Genomic DNA, 21,832 nt, shown 5'->3' on the forward strand with positions numbered 1-21,832 from the left:
ATTTGCCTTTTCAGTCTGGGGCATGGCTCCGGTGGTCCAAACAGTCAGTAGCTTCACAAAGTCCCAAATGAGCAGGGCCCTGCAAGATCTGCTGCTGCTTGAAATGGGTGGTGATTGGGGAAGGCTCTGCCAAGGGCCTTACCCACACTGTGGTCCCCATTCAGGTTCCACCATCTGCCTGGTTTCCTTAAAGAAGGAGTCTTCTTTCCTGGATCCTGTTCACCTGCCCTTACCAAGTCGTCTGAACTCCTTTTAATTTGCTCCTACAGCTGGAGCAGGCCTATAGACGCAATGCTACCTGGGCACAGTATTGCCTTTTAACTTCTTTGGGCCCAGTGTGGGGTTTGTATACCCCATCAGACCCCCAAAATTAGTGGACAATTTTGACCTCAGTCTGTAAAATGGGAACAATAATAACCCCTCAGCTCACACGGATGTTGTGAAAATAAACTAATTCATCTACATGAATCACTTGGATACTATAGCAATGAGTGCTATAGAAAAGCCATGAGGACATTTATAATTCCTGATCATTCAAAGCAGGATTTGAATGGTGGTCAGTAAATAAGACATGGGTCACATATTAAAAATGATAAAATGCTGACTCGTTGCTTATCCAGTTAGCATCATCCAGTTTGTACACTGAATGAAGCAGGAGTCTAGTGGGAAAAATATATGATCATGTAATTAAAGACATGCATAAGGGGACCAAAGAAAGGTTGCACATACTAGCTTGATTCTGTTATTTTCTAACTTCTGAGGACTTCACTTTGCAATCTTAATGTTTAAAATTTCTTTTGTGTGTGATTTCTTTAATATTTATATTACAGAATCAGCTAGGAACCCAAATTAAGGATTAGTGCTAGCCATTGTACAGACATATAATAAATAAATAAATAAATAAAATAATAGATATTGACCGAAACAGGAGCTACAATTAACAATGGCCAGGAGTCTCTGTCAAGGTTCCTCCCCCACTCTGAACTCTAGGGTACAGATGTGGGGACCTGCATGAAAAACCTCCTAAGCTTATCTTTACCAGCTTAGGTCAAAACTTCCCCAAGGTACAAAATATTCCACCCTTTTGTCCTTGGATTGGCCGCTACCACCACCAAACAAATACTGGTTACTGGGGAAGAGCTGTTTGGACACGTCTTTCCCCCCAAAATACTTCCCAAAAACCTTGCACCCTACTTCCTGGACAAGGTTTGGTAAAAAGCCTCACCAATTTGCCTAGGTGACTACAGACCCAGACCCTTGGATCTTAAGAACAATGAACAATCCTCCCAACACTTGCACCCTCCCTTTCCTGGGAAATGTTGGATAAAAAGCCTCACCAATTTGCATAGGTGACCACAGACCCAAACCCCTGGATCTGAGAACAATGAAAAAGCATTCAGTTTTCTTACAAGAAGACTTTTAATAAAAATAGAATTAGAAATAAGAAATCCCCCCTGTAAAATCAGGATGGTAAATACCTTACAGGGTAATTAGATTCAAAACATAGAGAACCCCTCTAGGCAAAAACCTTAAGTTACAAAAAAGATACACAGACAGAAATAGTTATTCTATTCAGCACAATTCTTTTCTCAGCCATTTAAAGAAATCATAATCTAACACATACCTAGCTAGATTACTTACTAAAAGTTCTAAGGCTTCATTCCTGGTCTATCCCTGGCAAAGACAAAATGTAGACAGACACACAAACCCTTTGTTTCTCTCCCTCCTACCAGCTTTTGAAAGTATCTTGTCTCCTCATTGGTCATGTTGGTCAGGTGCCAGCGAGGTTACCTTTAGCTTCTTAACCCTTTACAGGTGAGAGGAGATTTCCTCTGGCCAGGAGGGATTTTAAAGGGGTTTACCCTTCCCTTTCTATTTATGACAGTCTCAGTCTCAGGTTCGCCTCCCTTCCCATATCTATCACCGAGGGTTTGTGTTCCCAGATATGACTCAGACAGGATAAAGGTATAACAAGATTTATTAATGGGGTGGCAAGGACTTCCCAGGTAGCAAGGTGAGACAGATAATAAAACAAGGCAGGCTGTACCAACAGGGATCTATATACGAGGATTAAAATGACAATGACACTACCATCTCTGGCAGCTTGATTTGATGGTGTCTTCTCCTCTTCAGGATGGATGCAGCACGACAGAATGGCCGGATCCCTCAGATGGAGACCAGGACCTTGAGGCGGAACCAGATGAACGTCTTCTTGGGTAAGATGGAAGTACTCAGGTAATTAAATCCCTCCCTCTCCCTTTACCTGTGTCGTCATGCGTGGGGCAAGCGATCACTATAGGAGATGGATTAGGTCCGTGTAGGTAAGGATATTCCCTGCTTGAGATGACCCTTGTGGGGTGAATGGCCTAACCTATTAACCCTCAGCCGCTTGCTCTGTCTCTAACAGACAGCAACAAGACTGTCACTCAGGCGGGCAGCCCCAATCTAATCTGAGCACTGCCCTTATATAGACATAGGGTTGCTAGGCAGATTAGCCAATAACAGTAACCATTTTTTCCCACCTAAACATAAAAAGGTGCCAAATTCAGAGTGAGGAGGGGACAAGAAGGACTTACAAAACGGATGCTTAGTTGTCCTTTAGAGCAGTGCTACTCAAAGTGGTGGTCCGCGGACCAGTGCTGGTCCATGAGCCATCGGCTGCCGGTCTGCGGCACATTGGAAAAAAAAAATTGCCAGTCCCCCACATCAGATAGCTTGAGAAGCACTGCTTTAGAGGATCCAAGATGGCCTTAGGATTTTTACCTCTACACAGAGAACTCATAATCTTCATGTCAGACAGGATGTAACATCTGGATGAAACAGATATATAGGATGGGAGTGGTTTGGAAGGATGTGGTAATAATAAAATGAATAGGATTTAGCAGGAAAGTAGAAGTCACAGTTTTCCCCTTGCCTAACCAATGCCAGCCAGGAATGATTTATACCCATCATTGCAGAGGTAGGTTTTAAGGATGGTTTAAAAGCAGATCATGTGTTGGCTTTATGAATTTTGATGAGTTTCAACTATGCAGACAGACTCAGTATGGCAGAAAGCATGGAGTGCTTGAAGGGGAAGTGAGCAATTGGGCAATTGAGACTGTGATCATTGACAGAACAAATGCTAGAGTCAAAACTGTATGTTAGATATGCATGTCCCTGTATTATACAGAGGATGGACCTAAATGACCTTAAAGACCAAGACAAAGAGCTTATGTTGGATGTGGTGGAGAAGGGAAGCCTGTGGAGGAATGCAAAGAGGGGGATGATGTGGTCAGTGTGATGAGCCAGTAAGATGATCCTAATGGCAGTGTTTCAAATTTAGTTAAAAGGTGTCAGTGGTTGGTGTCAGGTTGAGTGTGAGATCATGAGGGTCTGAACAACAGCCTTCTCAAGCATGAGAGAGAGGAGAGTCCAAATCTTAGAAATACGTAGGTTGAAGTGGCAAGAAAATAATCTGGATATATTTAACTTCATCAATTCACATTTGCAAGATAAGACTGTAATGTGCCAATCTGATGTGTATTGGCTGCACCTTATGCTTGTGCTGAATCCCACTGAAGTCAACAAGCTGCATGCAAGTGCAATGTCTAGCTGCACGGATCCAGCTGCAGGATGTAAGCCTAAACCATGGTGTATTTTTGGTGTTACTACAAAACATTTTTTTTACACCTTTTTTTCTCTTTTACTTACTTAGTTAAGACGACAGAGCCAACACAGTAGGATAACAAGGGCTGGCCTTTATTAAAAAGATTTTCATGTAAAATGAAACATAGAGCAAATAAAGTCATGCAAAACAGGCCATTAAATAAAATGTGCATAACTCACATAACTAGCAAGACACTTAAGAAAAGAAAAAGATTTTACAATTGTGTAAACAAAACTAATTCACAATAAAAATAGCACAAATTGGTAAAATAATAGCTCCAGTGAGAGAGTGACTAATAATATACTCATTATTATATGATACAGAATATATATATAATATACACAAAGAATCAGCCCCACCAGAACAGTTATTCAGACTTCATTATTCTCTCATAAAAAAACTTTAAAAATGTATTAAAAGATGCCCCTTACCATTAGATAAGGCATACATACACATAACCGCAATTAATTTGAAATATAGTCCCTTTTCACAAAATAACTTAAACGCAGTTTCAGGGGTTAGAATTATCCTGAGCTTTCCTGCCAGTTTTTATAGTTTTACAGTCATATTTTTATATTTAAAATCATATGTACTCCTCTGTCCTTTATGAAGGACCCACACAATAAATTGACTTTACAAGGGAAACAGTACAAGTGGCTATTTGCTTGTGCACAAAGTAAGCAAACTGAAAAAAAAGTTTATCTTATTTTTGTTATAGCAATCTTAGGTGTTGCTTGTAACAATAGATGAAAGATTTGTGGACAGAAGTGCTTTTAGCTTGGAACTGTCATTTTACTTAAACACTCTTTTATTATAAAATAAACAATAGGGATAAATACCTTCATACACTGAACTGATGTTTGGGGATGTTGTGGGAAAGTAGTACATCATAGTATATAAATGACAACACTTGAACGTCAATAGTGCTTTTCATCTGAAGATCAGAGCACTTTACAAAAGTAGTATTGTATTGGGGAAACTGAGACACATATTGATTAAGGGACTTGCCTAAGACCACAGGAAGTCCAGTGGCAAAGCTGGGAACAGAACTCAGGAATACTGATTGGCAGACCTGTGCCCTATCCTCTAGATCATAATATCAAACAAATTGGAGAAAATTCAGAAAACAGTAATAAAAATGATAGAGGGACTACCTCAATAGGGAAGATATAATATAAATAAATATGGTTGCTAAGCTAAATGATAATGAAAGGCCAGTATGACAACTATCTAATATTTAAAGGGATGATGAAAGAATAATTTTGTAAGGTAATTGCGAATGGAGTATAATGAAAATTTTTCTAACGCTGACATCTAATAACAGGCCTGTAAGCTCACCTACATTCTGTAGGTGACCCGAGCTAATGGAATGTGGCACTAGTGGAAAGTCTTAATCATCTGCAAGATAAACTACTTGGCTTGCATTGAAATTTCAAGTGAAACACCATACTTATGGCCATGATGAGAAATCCCACTCCGCAATATTTGTCTCATTTGCCCTTTCTGGGAAGGGGAGTAAAGATTTCTTACTACCTACCTTATGGTGTAGCAAAGAACCCAGCTGTCCCACTACCAGCAAGTTGTGGGGGATCAGTGGGGAGCATTTACCAAATTTAAAATATCTTATGAATAGTTTATGATATTTTATTCATTTTTAAATTACTGTGATTTTTGTTACTCCACAAAACAGTAACATTTTTTAAAAAGAAGGAATGTATGGCGTAGGGGGTTTGTAACAGGAAGAAATGGCGAAAAATCTGAAAATGGTCCTGGTTAATCCCCTACCCACACCCTCCTCACGTAGCTGCTACATATCATACTGACTTTTTGTCTTTAAAGTTGACATGTAGGAATTAAATTGTGTAAGTATCTTCCAAGAGAAGTGTTAGAAGCTCCATTATTTAAGTCAATTAAAATTTGGCTAGACAAAGCACTTGAGAATATACTCTAGAAGCGCAATCCTACAATGGCAAGAGGATGGACTAGATAACCTACTAGCTATTATACATTTCTAATTATGTGATTTTAAGAAAAAAAAGTAGCAATTCTATACAGCCTGCTAATCTAAATAATCAAAACATGATTTTAGTGTAATGTGATATGATTTATAGATATTATATGTTGACTGCTTTATGGGTTACAAAACAGTTCAATTAGCAAGATTCCAACTGTTCCTATTTTTTTAAGTAAATTATTCATCATGTTTCCTCTTGGTTAATTTCAAATTATCTCAAGTCTATTACATTTCAGTAGCTTTGAAACATCCCTGTATTTTCTCCAAATAATTCTCAAACTGTAAGGAACTTAAGGCCTGATCCTGCAAATACTTACTGTTGAGTGGAGTACTTACTATTGTGAATTCCAAGAGAGTGTCCACAGTAGTAAGCATTATGCTCTTTAGTAAGCGTTTGTAGAACTGGACCATGAGCGCCTGCTCTAGGTCGCACTGCATTAATATTGACATCATTTGGAGGTGATTTGGGCCTTTGGTGCATTTAAAAATGGGTACATTAGTAAAAGCATCTCTGATACATAGATAAGGTGCCAAGAAATGTATTTTATCACCTGAAATGTGCAAAGCAGCACCTGAAGGAGATGCATAGAGGAGATTGTGAAAAGGATGAGTGAAGACTTATCCATTTCCATAGTAATAAGGGAGAAAAGGGACTGAGTTGATATCCCATAATAAAATATGATGTAAACATGACTCCCACTGAATGGTTTTCTAAAACAGTTTGGCAGCCTGTTTGCAGGATAGTTAGTTGAACCGTAGATGTTTTAGAACAGTGTTCAAAACCCATGTTTAAGGCCTGTAAAACCTGTTTAGTCTTGTTGATAAACGGGGGGGGGGGGGGGGGGAAGGGAAGGGAAGCTGTTTAAAGAATTACAAAAATAATTCATTAAGATGCCATGATAAGATCTTAAATGATCCTAACAAAGTCTTGCATGCTAAATGATGTCTTTGGGGATGAGGAGAACTTCTCATTTTCACTGCAAGGCCCAAACAGGCACCAGGAGAAGGCCAGGAGCTGAAATAGTTTGAATGTGGGAAATGGAATGTGTGATTAAAAATACCCTTCACCTCACCAGGGAGAGATTTTAAACACTACTGTAAAATTAATTGCAAGCCAAAAGAGTCCCACTCACTCACAATGAGCAAGACTAAAGAGACTATTCCAGGAGCTTGATTTTTCTTGCCTTCACTCAATTGTCCTGGTTATAGGCACCTACTTCCTCTCTACCTGAGGGGTGCTCAGCCCCACTCAACCCCAGGCCTGCCCCTACTCCACTCCCATCCCCACTCCCAGGCCTTCCCTCAAGGCCCCACCCCACCTCTTCCCACTCCCTCCCCCGAGCATGGCCCATCCCTGCTCCTCCCTCTCCCTCCCTCCCAGCGCCTCCTGCATGCCGCTGTTCTGCAGTGTGCAGGAGGTGCTGGGAGAGAAGGGGAGGAGTTGATCAGCGGGCCGCCACAGGGTGGGAGGCGCTGGGGGGAGAGCTTGGCTGTCGGTGGGTGCTAAGCGGAGCACCTATGGGGTCGGCACCTATGGTCCTGGTAGGTTATCCAGTAGAACTGTAGCCACTGACTGACTCCTTCCCTACCTGACAATTAATTGTATAGTGGGGGGTGGGGGGTAATCTTTATTACCATAATAGTATCTGAGCACCTCAGATCTTATTGAGTCTCTTACCCCTTAGCTTGTCTGGACCCTAGTATGGAGAAAGAACTAAAGGGAGCCTCTCTTCATCCTATTATGACGTTTTATATGAGGAACAGCTCAGCAAGAAGGGGACGTGTACGGGCCCAGGAGACAGAATGTGCCGGTTGGGAAGGAGGTGTCCAGAAGAGAGAAAGGGAGACGACTGATAGGCATCAGTGGGGTGAAGGAAGTTAAGGACTTTTCTTTCAAAAAATACAACAGGAAACTAACTGCAAATAATAGGTTAATGCAAAATTAAATTTACTTGTTTTTAAAAAGAAAACCCCGAGAAAATACAAATATTAAGGTACATATTGATAGCTGTGTTGCACACACGTAATGCAGATGAACCTTGATTATCCACGCCTCTTTTTATCTGAAACGAGGTTGGATGTCTCAAAGCCTGTTGTTCACACAGAAAATTTCTTTGGTTATCTGAACACTTGCTTATCCAAATGTAGTCAATTTCTCCTTTTACACTTAGATAACCAAGACTACTAAAAAAAAGGAGTACTTGTGGCACCTTAGAGACTAACAAATTTATTTGAGCATAAGCTTTCGTGAGCTACAGCTCACTTCATCGAGCTGTAGCTCACAAAAGCTTTTGCTCAAATAAATTTGTTAGTCTCTAAGGTGCCACAAGTACTCCTTTTCTTTTTGCGGATACAGACTAACGCGGCTGCTACTCTGAAACAAGACTGTACTTAATTTCTAACGACTAGTTAAATTGTTTAAATGTATGCTTTAATAGACAATATATGCAATGTGAGCAAATTAATGTTATGGGAGTCTTAACCTTAACATTTCCATGTTTAAATATATAACTTTAATATTGGATTGATGTTATTTTATGAATTTGTTATAGCTCTTTAATGTTAAGGTGACGTTGCATAAAATGTAATTCATGCTGCAGAAACTGACCCCTCCCTATTTTACCATCCTGCTACTACCCAATAGATTTTCTAGTGTTCTTCATTTCAAGATTTTTCCCCTGTACTGTGTCCCAGATCTGTCCCAAATCAGGTTGAGAGGGAATATGTTAGAATGTCATATGTAGCGTGGCCACTTGTCCTTCATTTGGTGCCTGTTTCACATTACATGTCAAATTAATCAATAAATATTGTCTTGTATGCACCAAAAATCATGAAAGGGATTGCACACTGTAATAAAATGTGTCACTTAGAGACGAGTGTGTGTCACAAATAAAACCTTGGGGATGTGCCCTTAAAAATAAACTTTCTCCTATAATTTCCAACTTGTCCTTTATTCGAAACATAAAGGGTTTGTATATGGGCGTGAGAGAGGTTACCATAGCCAGGGACTCGCTCTTCTGGTTCAGGAACATCAGTCCTGCTGTGCATTCCCTGTTGCCAGGCGCCTCTTGTGCTGCCCCAGGTGTAGGCACCAGACCGTAAAACCCACTTTTTGCGGTACCCCGCTGACTGGGTGGGTTGCAGTGGGCACCCACTGAGGGCGGAGGAGGGGCTGCAGTGGCTCACCCGGAAGCTCCAGCTGGAAGGCGCGAGGACCGCTGGCTGGGAGCGGCATGACAGACACCACCCAGCACGTGGCTCCTAGATCCTGCTAGTCTGAGAGAGCAACGCAGCCCGCGCGTACTACAAGTCCCAGCAGGGCACAGGGAGGGGCACCTCTTATTTCCCGGCATGCAACACTCTACAGCAAGACCGGCAACTGACCCGCCTTGCGATGCACCAGCTCCCGACATGCAATGCGGAACGAAAAGACTAAATGTCCCAAAATGCAACGCGCCCGCAGCGGATTCCCTGAACGTTCGAAAAAACCACCAACAGGGACTACAACACCCGGCATGCTATGCAACCAGTGCCTCGCGGCATGTTGGGATATGTAGTCTCCATGCCCAGCCGCTGCGCCAACCACACCTCCCATTGTCGCCTCGCTGCCTGCCTCTCGCAGCTGCTTGTCAACAATAACCGCACGCTAGGGGCGGCGGCTACGCGTCCCTGTATTCAGGAAGGGCTTGTGCGCACTTTCTCCACAGCCCTCCTAGCCGGGGCTGGCTAAAAGGGGCGCAGCCGCCGCCATGGCCGGTTGTTGTCAGTCGCTGGCAGCGGGTTATGGCGACGGCGGTGAATGAATTCTCCGGGCGGAAGAGGGAAGAAGAAGGGCTCAGCCGGCTCCAGCTCCCCGCCCCACGACCCCGGGGCCTGCCCCTCCGCCCCGGCCGGGCCGGCTCCCCCCCTGCAGCAGCAGCAGCAGGCGGCGGTGGGGGCGGCCGCGGCGTCTCCCCATAAGCGGAACCTCTATTACTTCTCCTACCCGCTCTTCGCCGCCTTCGCGCTGCTCCGCTTCGTCGCCTTCCAGCTCGGGCTGCTCTTCGCCTGGCTCTGCGAGCGCCTCTCCCGGGGCGCCCTCATGGCCGCCAAGGGCAGGGCTGGGGCCGGTGACGCGCCCGAGCCCGGCGGGGCGCCCGAGACGGTGCGAGCCTGCCACAAGCGAGCCTTCGAGTGCATCTCCGTGGCGCTGCGCATCGATGAAGAGGAGAGAGGTGAGGGCTCGCGGGGAGCCTGGGTGGGGCGAGGATGGTGCCTGGAGTGGGGACGAGCCTCGAGGGGGGCGGGTGGTATCCTGGGGGAGGGAGGTAGCGAGGCCTGAGTGGATCCCGGGGGGTCTCTAGCGGTGAGTCCCTTGAATGAGGGGGCGTCTGTTCTTCCCCCATGTCGGGGTGTCATGCGCCCTCCGCATCCTTGGCTCCAGCTGCGTCCTGTCTGTGTGGCACATGAGCTGAACATCCCTGAGGCGTCTCTGCCGCGGGAAGGTGCTGCTGACAGATGGTGTGACAGCGGCTGAGGATATAGATAGAGACCAGAGAAGGGTGGCGTGGAGGGAAGATACCTCTGCAGAAATGGTTCAGTCGTGGAGAATGGCAAGTAAAATTTCTAGCCTGGTGGCAGAGATGTGCAGTAATTTGTGGCCAGCAAACTTCAGAAACCTGCTGAGCATTTCCCATGAGAGAAGGATGAGCTAGAAACAGGTAAAAAACATATTAAAACAGCTAAAGCTTAGCGGTGAAATCTTGGCTCAGTGGTACCAGGATTTCAGGCTAGGTGTGTAGCAAGAGTAGAGAGCTATTGTAATTGTTTTTAAAAATCTAGATACTGTGCATTTAAATTAAGTGTTCTGTAGGAGATTGAACTTCATGTTAAGGAGGTGTCAACATATAAAATAGCTTTAATATATAGAATTTTAGCCTTCACCCCACTTTCTGCCTCCTCCCTTTTGTTTTCAGCACCACAACAGTTGGCAGATGCAGTAGGTGATCTAGTTTCTAATATATGTGGCACAATTAGGGTTTTTGTTGGCTTTTTTTGGCCCCAAAAAGTATTTGAAATTCAGTCTTTAAATTGTTTAATTTTAATTCATAGATACAGATTGGGGGGAAATTTATGGGGTATTCATGTTCAGAACTAAACTGTCACATTATTCATGCCTACACAATTATGTTATCAGGACTGGCGATATATTTCAGGGTCTGGCAACATCTTTATAGCATACTGTTAGTTTGCAAATTGTATACATATTTAAGAAAATCTCTACTCAGGTTTGATATACAAGCTGCCAAATACCAGATAAATTTTTTATAATTTGTACCTTAGCAATTAAAGATTGCATTTTCCTTTAAAATTGTTGCTGAGTCATATAATTATCTTACTTTTGCCCAGTATCTTATAGAACTCTGTGAAACAAGTAATTTAAAATAAAATACAAGGTTGAGGAAAACTATTGTTTGGTTTAGATTTAAAAACAAACAATACCTATTGCCAGTGTATTTGACTTAGACCATCTGTCTGCCTGCAGCAGGACAACCCTGGCAGTGTTCAAAGGGGAGTCCTCTGAGGCCTGGGTACTGTGCTGGGCTTTAAATTCCCCTGGAAACATCCAGCATGATTTTAAGATGTGAAGACTTAATGAAACTATGATTCTGCATAGCAGGAAGTAAAAATTGTTTCCCCCTTTAAAATCAAAATAGAGACTTTATACAGACTGCATGCTTGGTAGGTCATGAAAGGGACAGACTTACTTTGGTCTGCTGCAATAACTTGAGAAGGCAGTAGTGGGCTCAGAAAGAGGCTGCATGCAGCCTTATTAATATAAAAAGATGTTTGTGTGACATAGGACTTGTGAGGGTTCAAAGAAAACTTAGAACTGAAGTTGGTTAAAAATGTTAATGGTAGTAAAGGTGGTGATTACAATGTACTTAAGGGTAGATAAATCTCCAGTTCAGTCAAGCACCTGTAATGGCTTATAATAGCTAGTGCTTGCTTTTTTCAGAACACTGTTATGGAATTATAGCCTTAACATTTAAGGCAAAAAAATATAAGAACTAACTTGTTTCTTAAGTTTGATTTCCCCTTCCTCCAAACATCCCATCTCTGATGTCCCCTCTTTTAATTGGCATGTTGTATAGTTAGTTTGTCCTAAGCGGCATGGAACTACACAAACAGCCACTACGATTATGCTGGGAGAGAGAACCACTTACCTCAGTTAAAGGTTTACTTTAGGTTTACTTTTAAATAACAGCACAAATGCTGGAGAAAATGTAGTTAAGTGCCATCTTTCTCTGAGTCCCGTAACTTACAACCTGTGTAGACTAGAAACACTTCAGGAGTCCAATACAAATACTTGTGGGATCAATAGATCTTTCAGAACTTCCTGTAGACCAGTATGATCATAGCCTTTTTTTATTTCAATTTTAGATGCCTTTCCCAGTTGCTGGTGTCCAGGGAGTAATGGTAGTGCTTTTCTTTATAACTTTGCTCAATTTAGTACTGTGATTCTCAAACCTCTTTATCAAAGTCTTTGCAGTCCACTGAGCAGCATAAAGCCTTCAGGTCTTGCTCTTTTCATGAGGTTGCATTTTAAAATATTACTCCTGCACTTCTAAGATTTTTATAGTTGTGTTATTGGTGCATGGTGAATAGTAGTTTAAAAAAACAAACTACAGCTAATACGAGCAGATATGACTTTCTAGGAGCAGATCTGTCAAATACAAAGGTGACACTATTACATCCATTTTCCCAAAAAGGAACCACACTTTAACATTTGGATCTATTAGTTACATGGAAGCATCCATTAATCTTATGGACATAAAGGGATTTACTTATTAACGTGTGCTGAATCTGTTTTTACTCGTTTTTGGGTGCATTTTGTACAACTTCGTATGTGAAGCGATTTTTGTTATGCATAGTTTGTGGGTCAGTTAAGATTTCTAGACTGTCTCCTGTTAGTTTGTGCCCATTTTGTTTTGAAAAGATATACACTTAATTAACATTAAGTAGTTATAATGATACCTAGTTAAGTTTTTTCACTTCTAAACTTCTAGACACGCTGTAATTGGCTTGTCTTGTAACTTGCAACTACTGTGGCAATGGTTTGAAAAATCCATTCCCCTTTAGGGAACTGTGTGGAGTCAGGGACAGGTGAGTCACCAAATTCTGTAGAATCTGGTTTTTATTTTTTATTATTTTTTTAAATAAAATGACTCTTTATAATTGCAGGGATAGTCAGAATCTGGACCTATGTAGTGGTGTCTTAGTTGGCCAGCAGATAGTTCAGTTGTTTGTGTCAATGCCAAAACTTTCCCAGACAGAAGCAGAGTGAAATTAACAAAATATCTGGGCAGTTTCACAACTTCTCTTCAGAACCTTGTGGTCAGTAGTGAAGCTGACACAGATCTTCTCAAGTTTCATTTGGGACAGTTATAACCAGTAGCAGAGACAGACACAGGAGCTATCTTGAGAAAAGGAGGCTAAAGGAGGGGTAAGGTAGTAGAGACCCCCATTGTTGGAGAAGCACAGCTGCCCTTAACAGTCAGGAAGCTGGAGATGGAGGGAGAGAGTGAGATTTCTGACTAGTCAAAAGGAAGAAGATGGTGGGAAGGGAGATTTAAAATATATACGCTAAGTAGCCAGAGCACGTGAAGTACAAAGCTTTCAACTGGGTTGTAGGGACAATGCCTAGATGCTATATTGGCTGTTGCCATACCAAATGCTAGATAACAGATGTGGGACAAAAGGTTCCAGTGCAAGACCCTCACTGTTGTTTCGAAATGAGCACTTGGAGAATATATGCTACTTTGCTTACTTACATTTAAGGTTTCACAAAATCTTTCCTCCCTTTACCCTGACTTTTTTCTGGAGATAACACTACAATTTGTGACAGCAGATACAGGATAACAATACTTGAAACTAATACTTGATTGTTAAGCTTTTTAAATAAAACTTGTGCTAAATAGGACATATTCCTAATTTGCATTATGTGGTTAAATAGATCATGGAATGTCTCTTTGAATACAGAAAACATGTAAGAGGAGAGAGTTAGAGTAGAGCTTTAAAACGAATCTGCATTTTTTGGTATTTCAGTAAATTTTACACCAACAGTATCAGGTAGCGTATATTAAATCCAGGCATGTTTTTGGTAGCCGTCTAAGCTTCCCTAAATGGCAATGTTCAGTCACCGCAGTCCTCTCTTCTCCCCTCCTGCCCTGTTGTTATCCCAATGATTAGTGCCTCTTGAAGAGGCTGACATTTGTGATATAGGTAGTGGTTTTATGGTATGACAGAGTAAGCAAAGAGGTTGTTCGTTGCACTCATTTTTCCTCTTGTCTTGAACCTGGATTGTTAGAAAAGAGAGCCTGGTGTACTAATTTACTGTTTTTCATTGGTTCAAGAGATTTCTAAAAGGAGGGCTATGCAGAAAGTGGCTGCTTTGAAGCCAATTTTAAAAAATGCCATGCCCTGTAGGGTTCACTATAATATAATTTGGGACGCAAGTGTCTTTATGCTTTGTCCATCACTTTAATGTGTTGATTTTGTCACTTTTCTTTCTGAATGTTTATACCTATTAATGGTAGTTACCCTATGAACATTATATGTAAATGGAAGATTAGGAAAGAGGGGTTTTCCAGTGCGATTGCTTTGTGACTTGACAGCATTCTGTGTCACAGTCCCGCTGTTTCTCCTGTGAATATGTGTGGTTAGTCCATTTTCTCCTTCTGGAGCTTTCAAATATTAGGAGGAAAAACGTATGAAAACAAGCAAAAGTGATTGAGACTAGTGCTAAAAAGGCAGGTTTAGCACCTAAAACTATTGTTAACTCAGTCTTTGAAATTGACTAGATGTGAAGTTGTCCCTTTAAAAATGTTTATATAACAGTACTTTGCTCAAATGTGTAGTTTTTCCCACATTTGTAATTAAACTCTGTACATTACCCATCTTGCGTATCTTGTAGAAACATTCCTTTAATTATAATTTTCTACAGAAAGTAAGGGACCAATTTCCATTTTAAGCAGGACAAAAGGAACAAGCTGTTGAATGGTATAAGAAAGGAATTGAAGAACTGGAGAAAGGAATAGCTGTCTTAGTTATTGGTCAAGGTAAGCCAATTTTTTGTGTGTGTAAAGTTTATACCTTAGTGATGAATATCACTTCCTGGCGTTTTTCTCAGGAAAATGGGAGAGTTAAGCACCATATTTCATTCTTCAAGTAAGTGGTTGGTTTCAACAGTATAGTGGAAAAGCACATGCGGTTTCAACAGTATAGTGGAAAAGCACATGCAGAATGTTTCCTAATGCAGCAGACATTCTCTCCAGTGTAGGTACACAGATAGGTAATTATCCCTATTTATTTTCTTCATATAGGAAAAGCATATATTTAAAAACAATTGCCACTTGGGTTTTAAGATTAACCCGCTGCTCAAATATTTCTATTCTAGCTTTCTAATGCCTTAATGTTTTACACCCTTGTATTTGCAAATCTTTCCTATGTTAATCTTTCTTGTTTTGCTTTATGAAATAAATATATTAAGATTGTTCAAAAGCCAAAGCAATTTTGGCTCATGAAAATGTCCATCTAAAACATAATACCAAAATGTTCTTAAAGTTAATAAATGGGCATTCCTGTAGCATAAATTCCAACTTGATCCATTTAAGTTGAGGTCTGCGGATTTGTGTTTTCATTGCTATAGAGTTTTACACTGTGAATATAAATCAACACAGTTTGCAGAGGGGTAGGTGGTATTATGTTTGAGAGACTTAAAAATACATTTTTCAGGTAAAGCCATACGACCAAGAAAAACTGCGTCAGTTTTCAGATATGGTGAATGAACATAAGAACAGCCCTAATGGGTCAGATCAATGGTCCATCTAGCTCAATATACCGTCTCTGACAGTGGCCAGTGCCAGATGCTTCAGAGGGAATGAACAGAACAGGGTAATTTCAAGAGGTCCAATCCTGTCCTCTGGCAGTTGGAGGTTTAGGGACGCTAGAGCATAGGGTTGCATCCATAATCATCTTGGCTAATAGCCATTGAAGGATTTAAATTCATGGAGGATATCTAATTCTGTTTTGAACCCAGGTATACTTCACGATATCCCATGGCAACTCACAGGTTGACTGTGCATTGTGTGAAGAAGTACTTGCTTTTCTTTGTTTTAAACCTGTTGCCTTTTAATTTCATTGGTTGACCCTTAGTTCTTTTGTTGAAGTCATATAGGATAAATTGGCAGAAATATTTCTTCAGATTATATGCAATGTATCAAAGAGGTCATTAAGAGAGTTCCCATGCTTTTCTGCTCACTTAGTAATTTTTTAAAAACTTAAACTTGCCCATTCTTGCAGCAACTATTTGAGAGAAACTACCTCAGAAGACATTTCCTATTTTATCATTTATAGTAAGCATAGTCCTGTACCTGTCCTGTAAAACAGATTTTAGTTAACAATACAGTACTCCCCTTCACTATCAGCCTCCGGCAGAGCTGTGTTCTCTTTAAGAAGTTAGAGAATCTTTTAAACTGTGAGAGCTCTATTTTAAGGAAGTGGCCATAGTAATGTTTGTAACTCCATTACTGAGGTTTTGAAACGTGAAGGGACACAGTTAATTCAGTTTAAATTTGTCAGTTTTGCCAAAGTGAAATCACTTTAAATTATACCTGCCTCTTTGGTTAGTCTTCTACATTTTTTTGATTCTTTACCTTGTTTCACTTTGTCTCCCTCATTGTTGCATACAGCCTTCACAAACTAAATGGTAGCATGCACCAGCTTGGCCTGTGGTGTCATAGACATGCACTGCAACACTCGAGTCTTCAGCTTTGTATGTGCAGCTTTGTGAAGCAAACAGAGCCAGTTTTGTATAGCGTTGTTTTCTTTAACTTAAGATCTTTGACTAAGGTTTAAATTTTATTTCCCTCTCCTCCCTTACCAGAGGGGAGAGGGAAAGGTTAGATGTCAGTTTTAGTGAAGGAATTATTTTAGCACTTGTAAACATTAACTTGACATATTCCTATATCGATTCTTTCTTCTCAAGGTGATCAGTGTGAACGAGCTCGACGTCTGCAGTCTAAAATGATGACGAATTTGGCTATGGCAAAGGATCGTTTGCAGCTTCTAGGTACCAGTTGCTATTCATAATTTGGGAAGTTGGTATACATAATGACAATGCATTAACTTAATATATTTCATTATTTAAAATGAAGAGCAAAAATCATTGTTTTGTTTTGTTTTTAAATTCATAGTAGTGTAGTGTGGTGTTTCTCAGTCTTTTCAGGTTGGTGATCCTTATTTGAAGTTAAAAAAATTAATGAGCGCCTTACAATTACTATACAAATACCATATAATGCAACTAGTAGATTTGACTTCACAGCCTTAGAAGGTTTTGATCATCCTGGAGTTACCCTGGACATTTTATTTGCTTTGCTTTAGAATTATAATTTTTCAACACCTTTCAACTCTCCAATTGCCTTTCATTACTTTCTGGGGATCGCAGCCCACTGGTTGAATAACACTGTCTTAACGTACTGGATTTCTGCTGGATGAAACTTATAGGTGTACTTTGTTCCGCAGGAAGCGCTCACTACAATTTAAACCAGTTCTATATTATTAATATGGTCATTACATTAACAATCTGATTCCCGGTATGTACTATAACTGAAGTAATTCAGTCTTATAAATAAGATTAAACAATTTAAAAACTTTAACCTCTGACTTTCATTTGATCATCATCTTCTACTTTAATTGCTTAAGTTAAGACCATTTCATTTCAGGAGCAACATATGGTAAAGTCTGAGCTCTTATAAATGTTATGAAACTCATTGTGATGGATGTGGACACTCTACAAAAACAATAAAAATGACACCTGTGATTGGCAGTAAAATGTTGTATAATTTTGAGTGACTCATTTTGTATATTAAAAAAAAAAAAATCTGGTAGAGCATCCTTTTAAATAGCATGTCCTGAAAGTGCTCTTAAATATTCTGTTTAAAAAATACTACTTTTTTATTCTACTGGTGATTTTGTTTTTCTGAGAGTTTTTGCAGTAGTGGAAGATGACCATTCTGGAAAGCAGCACCGCGAAATGTGTTTGAGCTTGACACCCTCCCATCTGATTCTCTGCCCAGGCCTCCTTACTTTCACCTTCAGCATAGGATGCTTGCCTCAAATTACAACCAGACTTCTTCTTGGAGCCTGAAGAAGAGTCAGAGGCATGAATGTACCTCACTTCTCTTGGCTCCCATTGCTCTCTGGCTTGATGTAGTGATTATAGCAGGGAAGAAAGTGATTGACTGTCTCTTTCCCTGTCCTCTCATTACCCCTGGTTCTGTGCAGGGATCTAGAGAGGGAATAAGTAGATTCCCTCCCCAGCTGCTATCTCCCTATCCACTCCTGTTTCCTGTTGCTGCTTGGATCAGTGCACATTCTTGGCTCAAAACAGCAGCAGCTCATCAATATTAAATACTCTGTTGAAGAGGCTAGGGGAAAGCCCACACAGGAGCTGTCACCTACAGTGATGTAGTTGAGCAGTGAAAACCGTGAAACTAAATGTATGCTGTGCTTTCAGCTGTGTAAAGTAAACAAATATTTGAAAATTTGATTTCATTTATAGTCATCTTAGATGTAACAAGTAACAGTAGGCTTTAAAAAAATCAAAATCTACTCTGTTTCTTCTTAGTTGATGGAATACGTTTTGTGTGTGCAATGCCTGCTCCTGATGTATCCCAGTTAGGGTAGTTTGCATAGGTTAGCAAACTGAGTTGAATATTGGCCATGTGTGCCCTTAAATGTATTCCTGCAAAAGGAGATGTTAAAAGAAGATGAAGGCTGCAAAAGTTAAGCACTCAAAAGTCAGGGAATGACATTGAGGGAGTACATGAAATCTTAAGTTTGCAACTTTATTTGTTTTATTGTAATCTTTAATTACACGTTCTTTGCCTCATTCTGGGTGCAGGCTGAAAGGTGAATGAATGTGGCAGTGGTAAATAACAAATGAGGCAGGTGTCCTGTAAATTCTTATTTCAGTCTAGTTCAAATCTTTGAAGTGATTTCCATGCAAATCTACTGAAGTTGTTGCTTTACTTTATTCTATATAGGTTCTTATGCCTCCCCCATCCCTGTAGTTGAGCACCTGCTCCAGAGTTATACCAGTGTAACTGAGGGAAAAATTTGGATGGGGAGCTGTCCCTTAGTGGTGAAGATCAGAATCATGTCTAAAATATTTTAAAATTAAAGATAGAATTAAAGTCTATATAAGTTAAAGACTTTTAATGTGAAGCAATTATATCATTGGGTGACATCAGTTATACTGTTTGTTACCCTTCACTTCTGTTTAAAATGTTGCACCCTTGCTTTTGTCACTTCTGTCATTCATCCTGCATACTTAATAAGGCAACATTAGTGTGGAAATATGTGATAATGTAACTCAAATGTATACTGTAATGCAGATGCACAAGGGGTCTTAAATAAGGTTGCATGTGCAACTGTCATGGGGGCTTCACTTTATGATCTTAGGCCCCCATTCCTGCAAGTAGATCAGTTCTGACAGACCCTTGCATCGATGAGGGGACCCATTAAAGACAGTGGAGCTCTAAGCTTGCTTGAGGGTCTGCCTGCAGAGATCCAGTTGCAAGATGTGGGACTATATGTTGTTTTTTCCATAGTAGAATAGTAGTCTTTTAGAATTTCCCAAATTCTTAAAAATAAATAAATAAAAAATAGTCCCTTCAAAATGACACCTACTTCTAAATCTTTTGTCTGACCCAGTGAGACAAAAGATGCTTTACTCTGTCTATGGTAGAGATTGACACAGATGAGAGCTACCTGGCTGAAACTCAATTCAGATGTGATGGAAGTGATGTTGGTAGTATAAGGAAAATAACCAGATGATGACACCGATTACATCTGTCCCTTTTAAGAGTGTGTCCAACATTTGTTGTTTGGGTTTATGTCTCTAGGTACTGTTGCATCCCTATCTGCTGTTTAAACAGCAATCATATAGAAGCATTGACTGTTATAGCCTTTTTTCACATGTTTGGCCAGGAGGCTGAGACCATTTATTCTGGATGTGGGCTGTGCCACTGTGATCCATGCCTTTGTTTTGAGATTACTTTTGGGCACTCTATTTAAGAAGTGGCACCTTCAGTCTACTTGGAAACTGGAGCTAATGGAGAATGTCTCTTTTTAGCTGTGTTTATCACTGTAATGGCTGTCTAGGCTATCTGGTTAGGCTAGATGCTGAGTTTACAGATTATTGTATTTTGGGTTGGGATACATGGCTGCAATTTACATGTGATAAGGAGTTGGGGAACTTTGTCTAGGAATGGCTGGCAATGCACAATTATTCAGGAGGAAGAGTAGACCTGAAGGCTTTGAAGATCTTCATAAACCTGGCATCCCAAATGATGATCCTAATTCAGTTGACAATCAGACCATTATATTCTGCATAAGCAGAGGCACAGGAGAGATTTTTCTGTTTTGGGAAACTGTGTAGGTTTGGAATTGGGCAGTGTCACATAAGACATTGCTTGATGTCCCCTACCTTTCAGGAATGATAACATTGGAGACTGACTGCTTTGACTGCAAGAACTGTCTCTGAATTAAGAAAAGGAGTACTTGTGGCACCTTAGAGACTAACCAATTTATTTGAGCATGAGCTTTCGTGAGCTACAGCTCACATTATATACACAGAGACCATGAAACAATACCTCCTCCCACCCCACTCTCCTGGGAGGAGGTATTGTTTCATGGTCTCTGTGTATATAATGTCTTCTGCAGTTTCCACAGTATGCATCCAATGAAGTGAGCTGTAGCTCACGAAAGCTCATGCTCAAATAAATTGGTTAGTCTCTAAGGTGCCACAAGTACTCCTTTTCTTTTTGCGAATACAGAGTAACACGGCTGTTACTCTGAAACCTGTCTCTAAATTAGGAGGTGGTGGATCAGATCTTTCTCTAGGGGGAAATGCTGTAGGATCCTACTCATCCCAGCTCTGACCAACAAGATATTGGTGGTGTGTGACATCAGGAAGACACCTGCACCAGCAAGGGGTGTTGTCTCCATTCACTGCAGAAAGATTGCTTGTCTTCCCACCAACACCCCCTTTAGCAGAGAGCCTGGCCAAGTTTAGGCACAAAAGTTCAGTGATTTAGTCATTCCCTACTGAGTGAAACAAATGCTTCCCTGTTTTGTGATGGCATTGGCTACTTGCTTCTTCTGTACAGCTTTTTTATTTATGCTTAATATATTTGTTCATAGATAGGAAATGTACAAAAACAGAGCTTCAAGAATTATGAAACTGAAGAAATTGCGTGGCTGATACATACATAGAGAGCAAATTTTACTTTCATAGGAGCCAGAGCTGTGTTACCAAAATGAGAAGAAATTAGAAGCCGTTTACTGTATCTGACAGGATGAGCAAAGAGTTTATTAATTAAACTTGATGTACAATGAAAGCTGGTCACAAGGAAAAAGTAAACTGCAGTTTTTGTTGAATTTTAAGAAGCTTTATCAGAATAATACATCAGAGAGAGATTCTTCTATCAAGTGCTTTTTAACTCCTTTGCTTGGGAGTGAACACTTAAATGGGAAGGGGAAATCTCCCAGGAGGAAAGCTATTAATTTCTGGGGGGTGGCAGGAGGGAGAAGAGTTCTCTCATTTATCTAGTGGAAACATATGGTTTTTAAGGGATTCCATAACTATACTGACTCTAAAGGAAGAGAAGAACTGCAGCACAGTACTTGCACTGTTATTTCATGTACGTTGTTAAGTATACTTTACTTTCACTTTCTCTAGTGCTGTGAATTTCTTTTCTGTTTAGTTGTCAGTTGGGAAATCTTTTTGTTAATAACTTTGTCTCAAATTCTGGAAGCTACAACAAAATGCTTAGGATCAGGTCCTCTGTCTGGTAGAAGTCTAGGGATCAGCTGGTATAGACCAACTAATATTTTAGAGAGCTTGGCGTGAGGAGGCCATAGGAGAAAAGGGATCTTAAACCATACCTTAAATATTAGCCCAAATGAAAGTGGCTACTTTCTGTTTGTACCCCCCCACACCCTCCCCAAAAAAGGAGGGACTGTATCCTATTATGGGGTGTTAAATGAGGAATCTTAAACTGTGTGTATATATTGTGTACACGCAGGTAATATATATACATGCACTTATTTAAATTAGTGGATCC

General features: G+C 40.5%; 1 protein-coding gene across 6 annotated transcripts in view; it reads left to right on the forward strand.

Moving 5' to 3' along the window:
• Positions 1 to 21,832, forward strand: part of SPAST (spastin) — a 72,423-nt gene that overhangs the window by 1,857 nt on the left and 48,734 nt on the right. For 2 of the 6 annotated variants that reach the window (XM_074948963.1, XM_074948962.1), the window contains exons 2-4: positions 2,134 to 2,216; positions 14,675 to 14,761; positions 16,690 to 16,773. In XM_074948963.1, the coding sequence (XP_074805064.1) occupies positions 2,135 to 2,216; positions 14,675 to 14,761; positions 16,690 to 16,773 (253 nt within the window). In that variant the 5' untranslated portion in view covers position 2,134. Of the gene's footprint in view, positions 1 to 2,133; positions 2,217 to 9,181; positions 9,875 to 14,674; positions 14,762 to 16,689; positions 16,774 to 21,832 lie in introns of those variants that run through there. The other 4 variants (XM_074948958.1, XM_074948960.1, XM_074948959.1 and 1 more) reach the window with 2 other exon arrangements.

This window comes from Natator depressus, chromosome 3 (genome assembly GCF_965152275.1).
Source record: "Natator depressus isolate rNatDep1 chromosome 3, rNatDep2.hap1, whole genome shotgun sequence".
In the NCBI taxonomy this organism is placed as follows: domain Eukaryota; kingdom Metazoa; phylum Chordata; order Testudines; family Cheloniidae; genus Natator; species Natator depressus.